Source organism: Castor canadensis, chromosome 7, assembly GCF_047511655.1.
Source record: "Castor canadensis chromosome 7, mCasCan1.hap1v2, whole genome shotgun sequence".
NCBI classification, from domain to species: domain Eukaryota; kingdom Metazoa; phylum Chordata; class Mammalia; order Rodentia; family Castoridae; genus Castor; species Castor canadensis.
Window position 1 is genome coordinate 145,477,074 of NC_133392.1, and position 20,780 is coordinate 145,497,853.

The following is a 20,780-nucleotide window of genomic DNA, read 5'->3' on the forward strand; positions in this document are numbered from 1 at the left end:
GCATAGCTAGGAAGCCATTAGCAGCAAATACACTTTTAAACCTAGCAGACACTAAAATGTGACGTTTGGTCCCGGCCCTTCATCAGGAAGAAGACAGAGAAGTGGGCAGCGGAAAGAGGCGTAGGGAGTGTGCCCGCGCCCTGGGAACAGTATCGAGGGACAGGCCCAGCTTTCTGCACAACTCCTTCCCTTTCACACTCAGCTGAAACTCTCCAGTCTTCTCTTGCCTGGGCATCACTTAGACCAGACAGGGAATTGTAGAACAGTCCCTCTGGGTTTTAATGCTAAAAAACCAGGCTACTTAGTAACAACTGTAAAGGTCGGCGTAGGGGTTAAAACATCCGCTTGCTGATCTGGGCTAGAAGGAGGGTGGATCGCAAGGCAGAAGAGCGGGAAAATGAAGCGCGAAAGAAAGAAAGAGCAGACGGGGGGAGGGGAAGAGGGCCGTGCAGGAAACCAATGAACGGGACCTACGCTGCCGCGCGCGCTCCCCCTCTCAGGGTGCGCAGGCGCGCGACTGGTGATCTCGCGGGAAAAGCCGTTGCCGGTGTTGTACGGAGGAGGAGGGGGGCATTGGAGGCGGGAGTGAAGTCTCGCGAGAGGAGGCAGTTGCCGTAGCGGAGCCCTCTGGCTGTGTGCGTCTGAGAAGCCGCCGCCGGGAGTCGCGGACGGTTTGCTGAGCCCGTTAGTGCCCCTGGCCGAAACTCACGGTGCCGTCATGTCCCGCTACCTGCGTCCCCCCAACACGTCTCTGTTCGTCAGGAACGTAGCCGACGACACCAGGTAGGGACAGGGCATGTTCTCTGGGCCTGCACGGGGAGGCCGCGGGCGCACGGAGAGGAGTGAGCGGCGCCGGGCCGGGGGAGGGGCGGGGCGAAGATGGCGGGTCCCGCGCCGGAGCCAGGCCGCGCCGCGGGTCTCGGCTGCTGCGCGGGAGCCAGGGCGGCGCCCGAGTCGAGCTGGGCCGGGCCGAGTCGGGCCCGCCGCGGGCGGGTTTTCGCGGCCTTCTTCCCTGCGTCCTCGTGGCGCAGCTAGACGTCCGCTCCCCATTGATCTCAATCCACGTTCTGCATGCAGCGTGCACGCCCCCTCGCCCTGAAAATTTTTTTCCAGTTAAAAGAAAATAGATATTGCAGTGAAATAATGGGACTGAGGGAGAGGAAGGTGCAAAAGCGTTTGCTACCCGGTTTTCCTTTTTTGGCCGTTATATTAATGATGTGTAATCCGTTGGAGATAGGGGGTGGGGAGGATTGTTGAGATTTGAGAAATTAAAGATTTTTCCTGATAAATGGAGGTGTTCTTCCCATTTCCCTGAAATTCTGGCTATCCTTTGAGAAAGGCGGGTAGAGGAAGTCGCTTCCATTAGGACGTTGGTAGCTGAATTAGGTTAATTGAGACCATACCTTTAAATAGGCTTTGTTTTCAGCAGTTCCCTTACTTCGAATTGCTTTCACAATTTTTACAAGGTCTCACATGATGAGGCTTCACATTTCACATATCGGCAAACAAAAAAAATCAGGAGTGTTTTGTTTTTGGTTAGCTTTGTGTTTTACTTTCTTCGGTCCTAGCATTAAGTAAAAGAAAAGGCAATAGTAATCTGTTCAGCGTCTGGAAAAATTTCTTCTTTGTCATGTTGATACTTAAGGAGTTAGACATATTTGTGGTTTTAACTTTTCAGACCTTATCTACCTAGTATTTTCTGACCCTGTCGGCACAATATTGAGGTAAAAATACTGGTAAACTCAGAGTGGTAGAGTTTGTTTGATGCTATGGAAAAAATGCAATCTAATGCTGCTGTACCTTTAATGAAAAATGAAGGCTGGTTTTTTAAAATTATTCCCATATATAATTATACCTTACATATGTAAAATGGTATTAGAAACTGCATTTTTTGTTGTTTGTTGAGACAGGGTCTAGCTATATTTCCCAAGCTGGCCTTGAACTTGCAATTCTGCTTCAGCCTCCAAAGTGCTGGGTGCTGGGATTGCAAGCATTCAATCTTCCAGGTTCTAGGAGTCTACCTTTCCTTGGTCAGAAAGATGTATTACTATTTTATATTTCTCTGTATAGTTTACATATTTTTTGTTTTTACTTTATTTTGGTGGTGGTACTGGGGTTTAAACTCAGCTTCATGCTTGTTCGGCAGGCACTCTACCACTTGAGCCCCTCTGCCAGCCTATTTTTGTATTGAATATTTTTGAGATAGGGTCTGGAAAACTGTTTCCCTGGGCTGGCTTCGAACCCTTTGATCTCTGGCGGGGATTGCAGGAGTGATCAGCGCCCAGCTTTTTCTGTGTTCTTAGTTGGTTGTGATAATGTAGAGATTTAGATAGCTCCTCAGTTTCAGGTCAACCATGACAGGAATACAGCGGGAACCATGGGTCACACTGTTATTAATCACAGTTCCTTTCATTGTTTAAGATCTTACCAAGAAATAATTATTGCATATAAAGAAACTCTTTGGGGTTTAGGGGTGTGGCTCAAAGGTAGAGCACCTGCCTAGCAAGTGCAAGGCCCCAAATTCTCAAACCCCAGTACCGCAAATGAAAGAAAAGAAAAATCTCTTAATTTTAAGAGTCTGAACCTAGAAATTTGAATTCTTACTATGACGTTTTAGGTCTGAAGATTTACGGCGTGAATTTGGTCGTTATGGTCCTATAGTTGATGTGTATGTTCCACTTGATTTCTACACTCGACGTCCAAGAGGATTTGCTTATGTTCAATATCCTTTCTTCAGATGGCTGATTAGTGAGGGGTGTTGAAGTTTGAATTTCAAGTTTATGTAAGTGGTAACATCTAAGAAGTAGTTTGTTTTTGTCCTCTAACAAATGTCTATGTCTTCAAATTTTTGAAAATTAATTCTGACTCACATTGCTCTATTTCTTAAAGTTAATCCAAAAATGGTTAAATATTTAAATTTTCATCCATGCTGCTGAAACTCAAATCAATGATTATAATATGTGATTTAAATTTGAATGCACTCTGGTTGCTACTACCTTAAATGTAAGTCAAATTAAAAGTTAATATGTTCTTGTGCTTAGCAATTAAAGTTTAGTATTCTTGTTTGTTAATTTGAATCACTTAATCAAAAACAAATTGTATAACAATGAGGTAAACTTCTTTAATATTGTCCCCTAATTTGCTGTCCTCTGTTGTTACCTCAGAATGTAAAGCTGTACAGTTATGGAGACCCCAAAGAGAAAGCATGAAAGAACCTTTAGAGTAGAGTTCAACACTTAAGGCAAGTAGACAAGCCAAAGACCTCTTAAGGATCAGGCTTGAAGAGAAGGGAGAGTTTGGGAAAAGAAAAAATAAAGAAAAGCTGGAAGAAGGACAAGCCTAATGGGAGACAAAGCCTCGCTTTATCTACAGAGGGGGAAAAGGTTGTTTTTCAAAGTTAAAGATAAAGCCATCTGTCATATTTGGCCAAGCATCTCATGACAAGTCCTTCTGACAAGCACTAAAAGAGTTAAAGGTCAAGATGAAGTTGAATGATGGCCAAGATTAAAGGAGTCATACCTGATGTATCCTACAGAATAACTATTTTCCTTTTTTTTTTTTTCTTTTTCTTTTTTTCTTTTTTTTTTTTAATGTTTTGTTAAGCAGTTAATTTTCAAAATTATTCTGGTTTGGTCTAGTGACAAAACCTGTAACTTGATAATGTGTGGGCCTTTGATGTTGTGATTGTGGTCTTGTATAAATGCACTTTTAAAAGTATAACAGGATCTAACACTGTTAAGCTTAAATTCGGCATATTTAAGTTTTGGTGATCAGAGGCTCTTTGGAGTAGTATGAGGTTCTGGTGTCAAGTCACAGAACCCTATTTAAAAGGGAGACAGGTGCATGTACTGGGGACTACTTAGAAACAGTTCTAGTAGTCTTGTGGTGTCAGATCCATTAGAAATACTGTGAAAAGATAGATTTTTAAATGGCTGCTGGGAAGACACACAAACTCCTCTAATTTCTGGAGTTTAGCTCTGTGAAGTCTGCTGGCCCTGCATTGCTTTAGCACATGATCAGTTGGCCCTGGATGGACTGCAGAAGGCCTTCTCCTTGGTGTAGGTACCCAATTAAGATCTATGGAAAATTGATCCTTGACCCAGGGTTTCAGGTGACTTTCTAACTTCAGTGAGACCATCTCTCTGCAGAAAAACAAAGATTTGAGCTGTGATCTTGAGACCAGGAAAAATTCTTACTGCTTAAATTCAGTAAGTCTCTTGCAGCTTTGAAGTTGTGAAGTCCTAGTGAGACTTGGCAGGGAAAGGCCAAAAGCTACTCATGCAGAGCCAGTGATCATGGACAGCTTTGGGAATTAGTTGCAAAAGACATACAGAGAGGATAATAGCTGTATCTGTCTTGTAAATAAAGATAGTGATGCATTCTGGCTTACAAAGTTCATTTGATTTTTTTTTTTTTTAACCTCGTTTGGGGTGGCAGGTGCACAGGGTTAGCAGTAGTTTGACTCAAGAGTGTGTGATATTTGAGAGACAAAGTTATGCAAAGAAATGCAAAGAAGAAAGATAACTGCTGATACATGTTCAGTAAGTCTTTTATTATGGTCTTAGAAATAGTTAAAAAAAAAGAAGTAATAGGCTTTTCAGTTTCATTTTTGGAAAAGCTGAAGTACAAATTTCTCCATGACTGGTATCAGTGTTACTCTTGGCTGCTCTTATTCCTGCTAACTCTTCTACCTGACTCTACCCAGTTAGCCTTCGCTTCCTAGCCCCGGCTTAACAGGTGATGTGTAGGACCTCTCTATCAGCCCAGGATTCTATTTTTTGTGGATAGCATCAGAGGATGCTCTGTTCTTGTTAATAATCTTTATAGTTTCTGGCTGAAGGTGTGGCTCAAGTGGTAGAGCACCTGCCTCCTAACTAAGTGCCCGAGTTCAAATCCCAACAATGCCAAAATTAAAAGACCTCTTTATAGTTCGTGATGTAAATCCTTTTTTAAATTTTTGTATTGTCCCTTAGAATAACAACAAAAAAAAAAACTCTTCATTAGGTTATAGCCTAAGTGCAATTTACCTCAAGTTAACCTTCAATAATAGTATTTAAATATTTAAACACTCCATCCTTTCATGTTGAAAGCCCAGATTTAAGACTTGGAAAAACCTCTGCTTCCATTTAATCTACACATAATGGTCTCAGGAAGAGAGGTGGAAACCTGCTATAGTCCTTAATTCCTTTCAGGACAAAAGTATAGCCAGGCTGAGTTAGACTACTGGGTCTCTGCAGGGGGGGAGCCCTAATAATCAGTCTTAAAAGGAATGTATCCCTGCAGGGATGTTTTCTAAATCTGATCTCCAAATCTGTACTCTTAGTTCTCAAATTTACATATGAAAAAGATATGGACAGGCTAGAATAATGATATTTAGGATAGAATGAAAATTCATACCAAAACTTAACCTAGCTCTCTTTAAACCCTTTTATATCAAACACTGCTTTGTGTGTGGTGTACTTGGCTTCCCCTTAGAATGGGGCTTTAGAAAAGGACTGTGTTTGAACAGAATAACTGTAAACCTTGCAGTCCTTATAGTACTATTGCTGACATGAGCAGAGAGGACACAGCAGCTTAGCGTCTCAAAATCAAATACCAGCCATTTCTGCTTACCACTGGTAACTGTTATCTTGAAATTCTCAGGTTGGAAACCAGTCCAAGACCCACTTCTTTGCAGGAATCTGTATATTTAGTATTGAAGTTAGTTTAGGGCTTTATGTGTAGGAGTCGTGAAAATGGTTTATTTTGATAGCATGCTTGTATAGTCTGCATGGATATAATATGCATTTGGTATAATATTGAATATTGCTTTATCTGTCTTCATACCCACAAGTAGCTAGCATGCCTGTCTTCCCTGCATAGGGCAAGGAAGACAACTACATAAAACAATAGTTACTAGCTATATCTGAAAAAAAAATTTGAAATTAATACTTTCGTCTTTTGTAAGGTAAGGCATATTTTGCTTGCTTACACAAGAACTATTGGCGTTCTCTTTTTTCATTTAAAACATGACAACAGTATTTGGTTTTATTTTAAGAAATTACTGTTTTAGTGCCCGACATAGAATCAACCAATTTTTTTCTTTTCTGTCTTGTTTTATAAAGTTAATTCTCAAAACTTGGGGGAGATTTTTAGTAGGATAACTTGGTGGTTCAGCTATAACAAATCTTACCTACAACATGTTTTCACGTGTGTTTTCTAAAATGTATGCCTTAGGAAATCACAAATTAGGCTTTATTATTAATGGCTGAATCAACCAAGTAGTAAGTAGGGTCTGGTTGACTTTCTAGAACAATTCTTGGAGATTGTGAACTGTTCAGACTTACCAACTGAACTTTCATTATCAAAGTTTATAAAACTTCCCAAGCCCCTTAACATTTAGCACATTTGAGGATGTTCGTGATGCTGAAGATGCTTTACATAATTTGGACAGAAAATGGATTTGTGGACGTCAGATTGAGATACAGTTTGCACAGGGGGATCGAAAAAGTAAGTACTTTCATGCCTAATTTTTAGACAAATGTTTTGAGAGTTCTTCCTCAGAAGTACACAGTTTATACATCTCTACAAGACTAAAAAGGTTCCTGTTATGTAACCTGGGGTGAGGTACTGAAAGAGAGAAATTAAAACAGCTGCTGAAGAAAGAGCATGTAGGTAGACACAAACTTGGTAATTCTCTAGTTCTTGAAATGGGTATTGGGTTCCTGGGTGTTTTTATATTACTGCATTTTGGTGCTACACATTTGTTCATACACCAAATTTAGAATTTCATATACTTCAGTGGTATAAATTCCTATAGTCAAAAGTAGTGGCAGATGTTAGTCAAGAAGCTACATTGTGGGCTGAAGGGGTAGCTCAAGCAATAGAGTTCTTGCCTAGCAAGTACAAGGCCCTGAGTTCAAACCCAAGTACCGCAAAAAAAAAAAAAAAAAAAAAAAGGAATCAAAGAAGCTAAATTGTGAGGCGGCATTGAAAAAACAGTTGGGAATGTTAGTTTAGTCTCCCAATACGCATCCTAGGAAATAATCATTTCTAAGATTAATATTCCATGACCTTGACCTCATCCAAGGAAGGAAGATTAATCACATTCTAGGTCTGCATCTCACACCAAAACTGGACACCTCTCTAAAACAGATTCTAAAATACTTTATTTTCCTTTGTATAAGAGAAAGGGATATTAGAGTGTTTTCTTATAATTTGAAGTTTTTTGTTTCTAAGTATTTCTCTTCTATATATTTCTTAGCACCAAACCAAATGAAAGCCAAGGAAGGGAGGAATGTGTATAGCTCTTCACGCTATGATGATTATGACAGATACAGACGTTCTAGAAGCCGAAGTTACGAAAGGAGGCGATCAAGAAGTCGGTCTTTTGATTACAACTATAGAAGATCTTATAGTCCTAGAAAGTAAGTGTGATATACAATGACCTGTTTTTTGTTTTTAACTGGGCAGGTGTGGTGGTGTATGCCTGTAGTCCCAACCATTCAGACATCTGAGTTGGGAGGACTACATGAGTCCAGGAGTTTGAGGCTAGCCTGGGCAATACAGACCCAGTCTCAAAAAAGATGTGTTTGTTAGCATTTAATTTTTTTACCTTTTTGTTTACTTTTACTTATATATGTTCAGTGCTTCACTGAGATCAAAAATATTTTATTGTTTCATTTAAAGAGTTTTAAGACTCTTTATAGACATTTGTCACTGTTTGCTTTTTCTGATATGCTTTTTAGCAGTAGACCGACTGGAAGACCACGGCGTAGCAGAAGCCATTCCGACAATGATAGGTAAATAACTTTGCTTTGAAAAAGACTTGTATGTTTTTCAATTTCAGAGTGAACTTTTGCTCTAAAAATAACAAATTTGATTAATATAGAATCTAATTTTTACTCTAATTGTATCTCTCCTCTGTTTTGAAAGATTCAAACACCGAAATCGATCTTTTTCAAGATCTAAATCCAATTCAAGATCACGGTCCAAGTCCCAGCCCAAGAAAGAAATGAAGGCTAAATCACGGTCTAGGTCTGCATCTCACACCAAAACTAGAGGCACCTCTAAAACAGATTCCAAAACACATTATAAGTCTGGCTCAAGATATGAAAAGGAATCAAGGAAAAAAGAACCACCTAGATCCAAATCTCAGTCAAGATCACAGTCTAGGTCTAGGTCAAAATCTAGATCAAGGTCTTGGACTAGTCCTAAGTCCAGTGGCCACTGATAGTATAAACTATGATACTTTCTAGGCATGTATCATTCATTTACTCATAGTTTGGTATACTTAAATTATCAGGAATACAATGTTGCAATGATGCGTAAAAACACTTGTTAGTTTTCCCTGTACCAGGCAATGGTTATATTAAAATGATATGCTGTTGAGAAGCCACTCTTAAGAGTCCAGTTTGTTTAATGTTATGGGCAGCTACCAATTTGTGGTGTCTCTGTATATTTTTGTAAAGATTCTCATTTTTTATGCTTGAATTATCTGGTGAAAAGATGTTGGTTGACCATAATTTGCAACATTGTCTTATTAAAGATAAATTTTCATATTTGATAGAACTGTTAACCTAGAAATGTAGCTTGCTGATAAGATAGAATGATACAAAAGTGAGGTTGTAGCCACATTACCACACTTACTGCTCAGACACATGTAGGTTCAGGGTGGACCTCTATGTCTTGTCAAGATAACTAGGCCCATGATAACAGTTTATTTATGATGCAGTGTGGACTAGTTCTTTTCTTAACCCCACTGTCTTGGGGAATGATGCCAACTGGGTTAGGTAGCATTCTGAGGAAGAGTGAGTACTTTACTGAAACATGGAGCCTTCACTACTTTTTTTTTCTGTTCTAAGATTTGGAATATAAAAACATCAGAAAAACTCCCCTTAAAACTTGAACATGTCAGTGATGACGGAAATAATTTTAAGGGGAAAAGAATGTTCTTACATAAAGTTACTCTAAAATTTAAGGAGCATTGTTGACCATTGTTACTTAGTTTTCTTGCTGTTAGAAGCATTAGTAAATTGTTCCAAAATAGATTTTGTGTTTGTGCATAGTGTAAAAAAATGAATTTTGATGCTTACAGCACTTGGCATGTGCATTTGTATCAAAATTTGCCTACCTCTTTTTGAGGGGGGCTTGCTCTTTACACCTCAGTTTATTTAATGTGAGGCAAATTGAAAGATAACACTCCCATCCTTGATGATTCTGTGGTGCCATGAAATTTAAAGTAATTTTGGATAAAGGATTAGTTTTAAGCAAGAGCCACATCTCTTAGTTTTTGATTATCAACGTAGTACCGTAGTACTTGACTAAAAACGAGGAAGTAATACCCTTAATTATAATTTCTAGTATTTCTCAGAACGTTCGGGAGGTAATAAAAAGTGACTTGAAATGTCCAGTCTCATTTCAGAATAAAAAGGCAGCATCTTTAAAAATCTCAGACTGCTTGGAGATATAAGTAAGAAATACTATGGGAAAATGATTCCTTTTAGAGGATTACTTTTTTTTTTTTAATTTTGATTTTAGAAGTCTAGGCCTTGCCTGTAAAGAACAAAGATGGTTTTTAATACTGTTTGTGGAATGTGTTTAAAGGATCGATTCTAGAACCTTTGTATATTTGATAGTGTTTCTAACTTTCATTTCTTTACTGTTTGCAGTTAATGTTCATGTTCTGCTATGCAATCATTTATATGCACGTTTCTTTAATTTTTTTAGATTTTCCTGGATGTATAGTTTAAACAACAAAGTCTATTTAAAACTGTAGCAGTAGTTTGCAGTTCTAGCAAAGAGGAAAGTTGTGGGGTTAAACTTTGTATTTTCTTTCTTATAGAAGCTTCTAAAAAGGTATTTTTATATGTTCTTTTTAACAAATATTGTGTACGACCTTTAAGACATCAATGTTTGGATCAAAACAAGACCCAGCTTATTTTCTGCTTGCTGTAAATTAAGCAAACATGCTATAATAAAAACAAAATGAAGGAAATAATGATTAACTGGAATTATTATAGTATTGAATATGAGTCTAAAATAACAATGGAAATAATCCCTTATAGATTTAGGAATATTTTTAATCAATGTTGCATTAGGCACAACTAACTTTGGAAATGATACAACCTGCCAGAAATCTCCATCTTTTACATAGTACTTAGTTCCTTATGTCAAAGTTATTTCACAATTCCTCATTTAGCCTCTCTTCAGAGGTTTTTCAGTAGTGTTAAGATACATTAAATCGAAATTTGAGCCAGCTAATTACAAATTTATACTTTTCATTATTAGATGAGTCAGTAATTCTGCTCGCCCCCTTCCTAAACAACATACATTTGAAATTCTTTTTCATTGAATCCAGGTGAGCATTTATTAAGTGACGATGACCACTTTGGGGGAGTGGTTGAGGCCCTCTGTAAATTCTAGCTATTTCATAGTTAACAGTTATAGCTGATTAGTTTACAATGTGCCAGACACTGTTCAAGCGGCTGTGTTGTTGACTCATTTGTTCTTCACAAAACCCTGTAAGGATGATGCTTCATTTTTAGCCCCTTACCACAGATAAGAAAACTGAGGCACCAAAGGGGGGACTGTAAATCGTATAGCCAAGATTTGAACCTAGATATGGTCCTTAGATTTTTTTTAATGGATTATAATTTGAGAGTAGATTGAGGAGATAGCCCAGTGAAATTGTTCTCAGTCTCTGTAGAACTAGAAGGCCTAATGTTTTTGTTTTTACTTTGTCAGTTTATTTTTAGCTCTCAGACTTGAGAAGCTTATATATTGTTTCTAAAAATGATGTAGCTTCACAAGGACTAGTTGAACTCATGGTGGTAAGGATCCTACTGATACTTGGTGAGGATCTCTGTACTGTGTTTTAAGGTAATTTTAGATTTGAGTTTCACAATTTAGAATGTACTGTGTGTCTGGCACTGGGCTCTATTCTACAGAGTAGTCATGTCGACATTCAAGTGAAGGCTGACACTTTGCCTCTCTTTTTACTTAAGCTCACTCTGCATTTTTTTTTTTTTTTTAAAGCCAAGTAAGCAAGAAGAAAAGTAAGAGATAAATGCTTCAGTGAGAAAGGACAGGTGCTACATAGAGTTTGAGCTGTTAAGTTACAGCCTAGGGGAAAGACCTGGGAACTACTGTACTATTCTCTTGACAATTTGGCCCAGTAAGCTGCTACATCCAGTCAACTAACAAAATCCTGTATACCACAGAGAAGAATAAAGAAAACCAAACTGACAAACATCCTTCTTTTATTTAAGACCAAACTGCAGCTGGAATACCCAGTACAGTTCTGCTTACTACACTTCAAGAAAGATCTGAAAGCGGAAAAAGAACCAAAGAAGGGCAGTTCAAGCGACCAAAGGGTGGGTGGAAGGTGCTGCAGTATGAATACTGTACGAATATTTTGACTCTGGTCTGAAAAGATAAAAGAATTATCGAAAACTACATGGAATAATTGAAGTCCCTTCACGTTTGAAAGTAAGCATTTTAGGACAAATAAAAGGAAATTCAACTTTGTACTTGTGGAAACTAATCCCTAAATATGAACAGGTTTATACTGATTCATGGGTAATATCCATGATAAATTATTGGAAACTAATAGGATATGTGAGTATTAAGGAAGACAGCCATAGTTTCTTACGGTGCCTCTATTGGTCTGTCTGAAATTGGAGAAGGTATGGTCCAATATAAACTTTCTTGGTTATCTCTTAAAAGTCAGTTCCACTTATGCTATTATTGGCAAGTCTTGCCTTGTTATTCCGGTGCCAGTATTCTCTGCTTAATTGTTTGCTTTGTTGGCATCTGAGTTTATTTGCTCGTATACCACATGCAGTTTACATGAACCACTCTCTTTCCCAGGTAAATTCCAGTTATACTTGACACCCAGCTGAGAGGTCCATCTCTTTTCACCTCTTTCCTAGTCAGTATATTCAGAAAATATTTATTGAGCCCTTACTGTGGGCAAAACATTTCACTGGATAATTGGGGAGAAGAATAGATGAGTCCATTATTCAGTAAATGTGTATTGAGCACAATCTAGTGAATCATTATAATGTGGCCTCGTTCTGTTTAGGGTGTAATTTTACACTGCTCATATCCTAATGTAATTATAAAACCCAGTATACTATCAAAGATACTTTATGGTTATTTGCCATCTAAAAGTATTCAGTATTTGTTTGCATCCCATTAATACAAATAATGAAAAAGTTATTTAATCTGTAATAAACTGATTTATTGTGCAGTGACTGTATGATAGAGTTGTATTAAATTGTTAACTCTGCCTCAAACACGTTAGAAAAGAATCCCCCAAATAAATATTTAACTTTGCGTTAGATATAAAGGAGACACCCTGGGTGCTATACTTAGATTATTTTGAGGCAGACAGCTGTTACCCAACTGATTTAGTATATTCTGTAATTGAGAAAATGTTCACCAAATTATACTTCATAGTGATTTACATGTACGTCTTATAGGGGGCATATTCTGTATAGTGAATAAATAACTTTTATAGTGTCACAAAATGTTTTGGATTCCTTAGTTCCTTATTAGGATATGAAGTTTATCATATATTGATTCAATCACATTTTATTTTTGTTGTATTTTTGCCACATACTTAAAGCTTTATGTAAAGGAATTCATCTAAAAATCTGGAAATGATGTGTAAATCTTTGATTCATAATTTTGAAAATGTAGAATGCACATAACTGAAGGGAGTTGCAAAATGGAGGTACTTGTATCTGTTTAAAAAAGCTTTTGACCTGCCCAAGATCACACAAGTGGCAGATACCAGATTAGAAACTACATTTTGGCTTGATTTTTTTTTTTTTTTTTTTTTAACCAAGTTGGGAAACGCTTTTAGAAGCTTTATTTTCAAGGAGATAATAAAAATTGATATAATGGAATCTAGAGTTTAGAGCAAAGATTATAGATTTAATTACAAAATGTATCTTATACTTTTATATAATCATTAGCATTGAATTGATGGTTCTTGCAGGTAGAGGTGTGGTTTTGTGTATTTTTAAGAACAGTATCTGTGTGGTTCAGAGATGGTTCGTCCTCTATCTCCCTTCTGCATTTCTGTTTGAATTGAGGTTAACATGTTCCAGAGAGGAGAATTAAGTTGCATATTTGGATGAGATTTTTTTAATGGTGAATAGTGTTTTGATTTTATTTTTGCTGGAAAATACTTTGTTCATTTATAAGTACAGTAACAATACTTAACAGTTCTAAAAGTTTTAAATGTGGTAAATCAGAAAGGGCCCATGTGGTTTTGGCAGCTGTTCAGTTACAATGAATTGTTAGTCTAGCTGTGGTTGTTTCCATGTATATTGAAGGCTGTTAATATTACTAAGCACTTAATGTGCCAAGCCAAATGCTTTTCAGAAACTCCTACTTAAATCTTAAAAACACTTCTGGGAAATGGGTATTCTTCCATTTGACAGATGAGAAAGTTGTCCTTTATGGAATACTTGCCTTGAGAAAGGCTTTTTTCATGCACTATTTCATTCCTCACTACTTTGTAACATAATGGGTTGCTTTTCTGGATGAGAAAGAGATTGTGTAACCCAAGATCTTTCAGGCAGTTGTGGCTCACAAACTAATTCCAGCCTGGCTTTCCAAATTTCAACTAGAGATTTTTGTAATGCATTTTGACCATGTTCCTGTTTACAAAGTCCTAAGATATTTTGACATGGGAAAGCTGGGATTTGAGCAATAGTCAGGAATCTGGTGGATCATAAAGGTTTTAGGAGTCCCAGAACTGCTAAGTTCTCAATTTTTATAGTGATGGCTTGATAAATAGGTGGTAGTAAGGATCCTTTTTGTCTTCAGCTGTTGACATCTAGAAGACATTTTGCTAGTCATTATGGAAAATGACTCCTGTTGGGTCTTTTCCTTTGCCTCTTCCTCTAACAAACAGTGTTGGTTATTATAATGTTTGTGTATTTGTAAAGCCATTTCATCCTTGTTACAAGAATGGACTTTTTTGGAATAAAAAATGAGGCATGTAAATTCATTGATAATTGACAGTAGTTTGTAAAGAAGTAAAAGGCCTTTGTAATCTAGTTTTCTGCAGATCACATTTCTTTGAATGCTGAGAGTGAAATAATAAACTGGTCTAGGAGACAAAAAAAAAAAATCTTGGTTTTCTTCAGATTTTGCTCTTTCAGATGTAACTACCCCAGTGGACTTTTTGTACCTCATCTGTGTAAGAGGCCTTAGAGATGTATTCCATCTCTGTTTAAAACGGACAGCACAACTTTTACTGGGAAAAGCTTGCAGCTTACCCAAAATCTCTCTTGGGTCCATTCTGTTGGCCATTCCCGTCTGTCTTTCCCCCAAACCCCCACATTCTTGCTAAGGAAGGCTCACAGTATGGCTGCTGTTTGTGTATTTCTAAAGTAGCCCTACACAATAGGTTGTATCTACCATTTTTTGATCCCTTCATCACTTTCTGAAGGATTATCACAACTTTATTAATGTCTTTCTGAGGTATGAGATGCCCATATGATCACTGACCAAATACTCAGGTTGCCCTTACAAATCCCTTTTCTACTTTCAGCGTCCATTCTCTGAACATTTACCAGTTTGCTTGTCAGTACCAAACTAGAAATAGTACAGGTCAGTGGGAGTTCAAATACTAGTATGTAGGAGAATTAATTCTAGTCAAATTACAGTACAGAAAAGAATGTGGCTATATATATATATATAAACTGTTAACACTGAAGGGAAAGAAGAGTTCTACATCATCCTTAATTACAGCTGTCAAACTAATCAAATAGCAGATTAGTAGCCTCTTTTCCAGCCAACAGTCCTAGCACATTTAAGTTAATTATGTACATTCTAAGAATAAAGATGAGGCAGTCATAACAGTTATTTAAATAAAAACAATCCTCTTGGGAAAAAATTTTTTTAATTTTCATATTTCAAATTCAAATCATATACATTATTTGTCCTTTAGGATATTCATTATTTGACTTGGGTAATACTAATTCAGCTGAATTTATTTGGTGAAATAGAACTTAGCTGTCTTGCTTATAAATACCAAAAAAAAAAAATGTGCCAAATTAGAGAAGATACTAGCTATTAGGATTTTTAAATTGACGCACATTTTTCTGACTTGCTGGATTAACTGTTTGGTGTTTACCCCTCAAGTTGGTAAAAACATGCTTTGAGGTGTCAATGCAAGAAACTACATCTGATGCATAAATGGTCCCCCTGGGTTGCACTTAGTCCTGACCAAAAAAAAAAAAGTCACTGGCCTGGCACCAAACATAGTTACAAGAACTGGTGAAAGCCAAAATGAATCTTTGGGTTTAAAGATGGGGGTTGTGGGAATGATCTTGTACTGCATTTACATCTCTTTAAAATAGGAAATGTTTTAGCAGCTTAACCTTTTTAGTTATAATAGAAGCATATTACACTTTACTTTGAAATAGTTTACAACCAAATCATTTATAACATACATACACTGGCACTTTAGCACAAGGGCAAACTTTAAATACAATTAGGGACCTTTAAAATTAGGCCATAGTATAAAAAGTCCATGGTCATACATTCTGCAAATTCATTTACTAAAATAGTCTATTTCTGTAAGATAAAGGCCAAGAAAACTTTACATATGCTACAAGTTTACTATATGTATTTACATGGCTCTTTCTTCCTTAGGAACTTAAAACCTTCACATTGTACAACTCCATACTTGCAAACTTTGCAGGGACGAATGAGGCCAGATCACTGTCAGTGCGATAATACAGGAATGTTCTTTGAAAGCTATTGAGTGATCTTTTAATACTATTTCTGAGGGAAAAAGTTTTGGTACTTCTGTTGACAGATGCCTAGTCACTGCATTTAAGAAAACAGGACCACTGGGTATTCTGTGCCTCATTCTAGTAAGCCCCAAATGCCCATTACACATTCACAACCACACAGTTTTGTAAAATGCAGTTAAGAAAAATTCACATTTTCTTCTGGCAGTGCATTAGGTGTTGGCATGTTACTGGTTTGGGTGTCCTTAAATTTTAAAATGTTCAACCCCTAGTTTTCAATCCTTGTATGTTTTAGCTAGATGATTATAACCTGATTGACTGAAAGTAAATGTACTGACCAACGCCATGAATCTTAAATTATTCCCCCCAATAGACAAAAGAAAAAGCTGATTCCTTTACCATTCCCCAAATCTAAACTTCAGGTGTCTCAAGTTATTCAGTTAACTACCAAGTACAATTACTTAGTTAGGTTGCACTGATACTATCACAGTGCACACAGCACATAAAACAAATGATACAGTCTGATTATATTTTTACATTACCAATTTTACAGATTAATTCTCTAGTGAATGTTTCAGACTAAATGACCACCATTTGTAAACATAACTAAATTTAAACATTAGTTACTTGACTTGTACTTTAAGTAAGGTTTTAAGTTGAAATGTCATTATTTCCTTATCTGAAGGATTAAAGGAATCGGGAACCCAGTGGCTTGGTGGTTTGGGAAGAACACTTGGTGATGGTGGCTCACTAAATTTGGCTCCAGCATAATTCTGATTGGCTTGAGATTTAAAAAGCAAGCTAGGACTTGATAAGTTAGAGTTCCAATTTGGACTACTTGGAAAATTTTTGTTCTTCCCCCCATTTTGCATGGCCTGCCATGCAGCTGCTGCTGAGTTATAACCGTGTCCTCTTTCTTTTTTCTTATGAACAATCTTCATCTGGGAATTCTGATCCAAGGTCTTCTGTCTATTAAGCTGTTGTTGGTTCTTACTAACATTTCTAGATTGAGGGGTTGGAATGTTATACCTCTCTCCACCACCCATCTTCAGCTTCTTTGTCACCTGTAAGTAAATGCAAACAAATGTTGAGTAAAATTCCATTAAGAAACTCAAAAATTAAGCTTCTGCAGCTCCAACTTCTATCGTCAGAAATCTTGGGGAAGACTTAGGTCAATGTTCAGTCGCTTTAACTCAAAAAGCTAAAGCAAGCCTATATTTATTACCTAAGAAAAATGGAGCTCACCCAGAAATCTGAGTGTAAACGTTCCCCCGGTATGATGTGAGGTTCTGTACCTTTCAGTCTGCTTTTCAGATTGCAGGATTTCCACTTCCCGTCCTCTTCCTTGCTGCCAAGCCCAGGATAACAGGCGTTGCTTTCTGACGGATCCCTTCCTTTGTCTCAATTCAGAAGTTTTCATGGGCCAATCTGCAGGGTTCAGCCTAGGAGCTGAGGCCAACATCTGAGTGTCCTCAGCACGTACGTTTGAGAGAAGTCCTAGCTAGAAAAGTAAAAATGCCTTCTTAACTCTGCAACACCGCGGGAAGGAGCGACCCTGTAGACCTGCGACAGATGAGGGGTCCCGACATGGCTCGCTTTGACCTCACGACTGCCGTCCTAAGGAGTCCTCGCGGGACTCGAGGGTTTGGGAGGGGTATCTGCAAGTCCCACAAGTTTTGTTTTTTATCTGGAGGCGACAGCGTTTGTAGCCATCCCGGGAAGTCCCTGGGACTGACGCGAGTCTTCCCCCGGGGGCTTTCCCACGCCCGGCGCCCGCCGCCCAGCCTGAACTAGCACGCGACCGGATCCAGCCTCTCCCCCACGCGAGCCCCAAGTCTCGCCACCTCCGCCAGGGCCTGGCTGCGGGCGGGTCCTGCCCTGCCCACCCCCGCGAGCCCGGCTCCCCGGCTCGCCTCGCCGCCTTCCCCCACAATGGGGAACGCAGCGCCAACATGGCCGCGTCTGCCGTGCCGCCACTCACCGACTTCGAGCTCGGACTGCGGCAGCGGCTCCCTTTTCGACGTCGAAGCCTCCCTCCCTTTCCAGGGAGAGACGAGGCACGAAACAAACACAGCCCGCGAGCACCGACTAGCTAGCTGCTGACCACCTTGGCGTCTCCGAACCGACCTCCTCCTGCCTCTACCAACAAAATGGAGGTGGCGGCGAGCGCAGAAGCGGGGCCGGGGGCTCCGCGTCCAATCAGAACGCGGCGGCGCGGAGCGCGGCCAATGAGAGGCGGGCCGCCGCCTGTTGCTGGGGCAGCCCGGGGGCCAGGGCGGGGAGGTTGTTGTTGCCGAGGGTTTGAAATCCTGCGGGAGGAGCATGACGGGAAAAACTGCCCAGGCCGCAGTGACCTTCCTGTGAGGATCCGGGCCGCTGCCCACCCAGACCCTCGGCTGGCTCCGGACTCTCCCTGGAAACGCGGCCGGCAGCCCCCGGCGCCCGCGGAGGCGGAGGCGGAAGGCGAGGCCCGGGGCGACTCCGCCCGGGGCGTGGTTCCCGCTCGGCCCTGCAGCTCGCGCCCGTCGTCCCGGGGACTCCCACCGCGGGACTGCACGCGGGTTCCCAAGTTAGGTTCATGGATGGCGTTGCGGATTTTCACGGGTGGATCATTCTCAAAACTTTGGGGGTCGGCGTCGGCCCCTGCCCGCCTGCCCCGCCCCCCTCATTCCGTTCCCAGTGCGTTCACGTCCACGAAGCCGGTGGTGCCCCCTGTGCCACACCCCGAAGGAGGCCGCCGTCCCCACTCTGCGGCCTGTGCGCTGACCGGTCACCGCTGCCCCGGCCACAGCGCCGCCGCCATCCCGCCACGAAAAGGCAACTTTGTAGCCAGTGTAACCCGAAGTGAATGTTTAAAAGTGAGCGCTAGTTCCTGTGAAAGTGAGTAGCGAGTAATTCTGGAGCAAGCAGTCCAAGATGAATTTCATCGCTTTTTTTTCTTTCTCCCTCGCTTTCTGAAGACCGAGTGTCACTGTGGAACTCACTATGTAGCCCAGGTTCCCACCAATCCTCCTGCTTTGCCTTCCTGAATACTGGATTACAGGCATGTGCTATCACACCAGGCATGAATGTCACCACTTTTTACTCAATCCGTGAGTTTCTCTGTATGTGTATAACTGTAGTTAGACAGATGATACAAACTTTATAGCATTTATATATACTAACCTTTTATAAACCTCACCCTCACCAGATACGGTGGCATGAGTCTGTAATCGCAGCATTTGCGAGGCTGAGACAGGAGTTCTGAACTAGCCTGGGCTACACATGGAGACTCTGGCTCAACACAAAAACACTTCAGTAGCTCCAAATAGTAGCACAGAATAAAATCTAAACTCAAAACATTTAAAAAATTGCTTAAGGCCACTGGCAACCAGAATTAGTTTATTACTTCTGTCATCCTCTGAATCTTACCTGATAAACATAATGTAGACTTATTTTCTGCTCCCTGGCCTTTGCTAGATTGTTTTGCTTACATCATTTCATTAATCTCCACAGCAATTTTAAGGGCTACTTTGATCTCCATTGTTCAGATGGAGAATCTGGGGCTCAGACATTGTAAAGCAGAATGCCACGCCAAAATTCCAGACATTGCAGTGTCTGTGTCTGCATCATCTTTGTATGTCCTCTCTCTCCTCCCCACTCCCCAGCATCTTTTGCGCACAGCAGACACAGTGTGCATGAGCCTCCGTTCCCAGTGAACCAGGTTCTCTGCCACAAGGTCAGGGTCAGACTGTCCTCAGGAGTGCTGTTGGGGCTTTTGCCATCTCTCTCTCTCTCTCTCCCCCAGCACCCACTCTCTTTAGCTCCAGCCTCATTAATGTTTACCAAGTACCCACCACGGATCAGAACTGGAGAGCTAGTGTTAAAAACAGCACCATCTTCAGGACATGTCCCATGATGGTCTTTAAAATTAGTTCCACCAACACCTTCCAATTAGTGAGTGGTTCTCAGTTCAAATAGGAAACTGTGCAAACAGCTGTCAGGATGGAGATATCCTGAGGGCCAAAGGAATAATAAATACATGGATGTTTAGTACAAAACATTTATTTAGCAAAAATTTGTCTGGTGCCTACTTTGTGTGAGCCCTCTGCTAAGCCCTGAGGTTTAAAAAGTGGAAGAGGCTCTATCCAGGTTCTAAAGGAGGTCAAAAGCTGTTCCATTGCTATTTATCAGAGAAGGAAACTGATGTCTGGGAAGATATATTTCCTGTATTCTTTCCCAAGACTCAAAAACAACAACAACAACAAAGCCCAGTGCTGGTGGCTCACCTTGTAATCCTAGCTGTTCCCGGGCAAATAATTCAGCGAGACCCTATCTCAAAAAAACCCATCATAAAAAAGGGCTGGTGGAGTGGCTCAAGGTGTAGGCCCTGAGTTCAAACCCTAGTTCCGCAAAAAAAAAAAAAAGAATCCAACTTCTTAGGAATTAGAAGTTAATTTACTAATGCTAAGGAAGTACAGGCTATGGACATTGTGTTTGGACCCCCTGTGGAATAGAGGGAACTCAACCAGATGTGGTGGTACACACCTGTAATCTCAGTAGTCAGGAGGTAGAGGCAGGAGGATTATAAATTCAAGGCCAGCCTGGGCTACATAGTGAGACCCCCGTCTTTTAAAAAAAAGAAAGAACTCCTTCACTCACTGATATTTTGCCCAGAAGGATCTGCTTTGAATGATGTATCAAAATCATCAAAACTATGAACTAAACATTACTTAGTTAATCTGTAAATTTAAGTAGGACAGAAAGGTGTTTCTAAAAGCCCAGCTTTGGAGGGCAGACAAGTGACACACAGAGACTTACTGTTATTTTAGACACCTGAGGACCAAAGGGACAGTGCAATCACTCAGGTTTGCCATACCTTTGCAACAAGTCTAAGACTAATCAGATTCCTGGCAGGGCCATTTCCTCCTTGGTGTGTCTTTTTCAAAACAAAGACTGCTTTGTGGTTCTTTTTTTCCTCAAGTTCATCTGTGAGTCCTGAGTGCCAAGTTCAGATGCCTACAGGTCTGCCAGCTGATGACT

The 20,780-nt window shown here is 39.9% G+C and overlaps 2 protein-coding genes across 9 annotated transcripts; one reads left to right on the plus strand and one right to left on the minus strand.

Moving 5' to 3' along the window:
- The first annotated feature begins 582 nt into the window (after positions 1-582).
- Srsf10 (serine and arginine rich splicing factor 10) lies at positions 583-15,276 on the plus strand. Of its 8 annotated transcripts, XM_020155801.2 has the most exons (7): positions 583-783; positions 2,618-2,722; positions 6,386-6,489; positions 7,244-7,406; positions 7,728-7,781; positions 7,915-8,016; positions 11,250-15,276. In XM_020155801.2, the coding sequence occupies exons 1-7, from the start codon at positions 719-721 to the stop codon at positions 11,308-11,310; spliced, it is 654 nt and encodes a 217-aa protein (XP_020011390.1). In that variant the 5' UTR covers positions 583-718; the 3' UTR covers positions 11,311-15,276. The 8 variants fall into 8 exon arrangements, with proteins under 8 accessions (XP_020011390.1, XP_020011372.1, XP_073937089.1 ...); XM_020155783.2 differs by lacking the exon at positions 7,915-8,016 and having other exon boundaries at positions 7,731-7,781; XM_074080988.1 differs by lacking the exons at positions 7,915-8,016; positions 11,250-15,276 and adding an exon at positions 11,017-11,243.
- Positions 14,886-17,914, minus strand: Pnrc2 (proline rich nuclear receptor coactivator 2). Its single transcript, XM_020155752.2, has 3 exons — positions 17,740-17,914; positions 17,054-17,259; positions 14,886-16,822 (listed from the first exon to the last, which is right to left on the minus strand). The coding sequence occupies exon 3, from the start codon at positions 16,802-16,804 to the stop codon at positions 16,382-16,384; it is 423 nt and encodes a 140-aa protein (XP_020011341.1). The 5' UTR covers positions 16,805-16,822; positions 17,054-17,259; positions 17,740-17,914; the 3' UTR covers positions 14,886-16,381.
- Between the last annotated feature and the right edge of the window lie 2,866 nt (positions 17,915-20,780).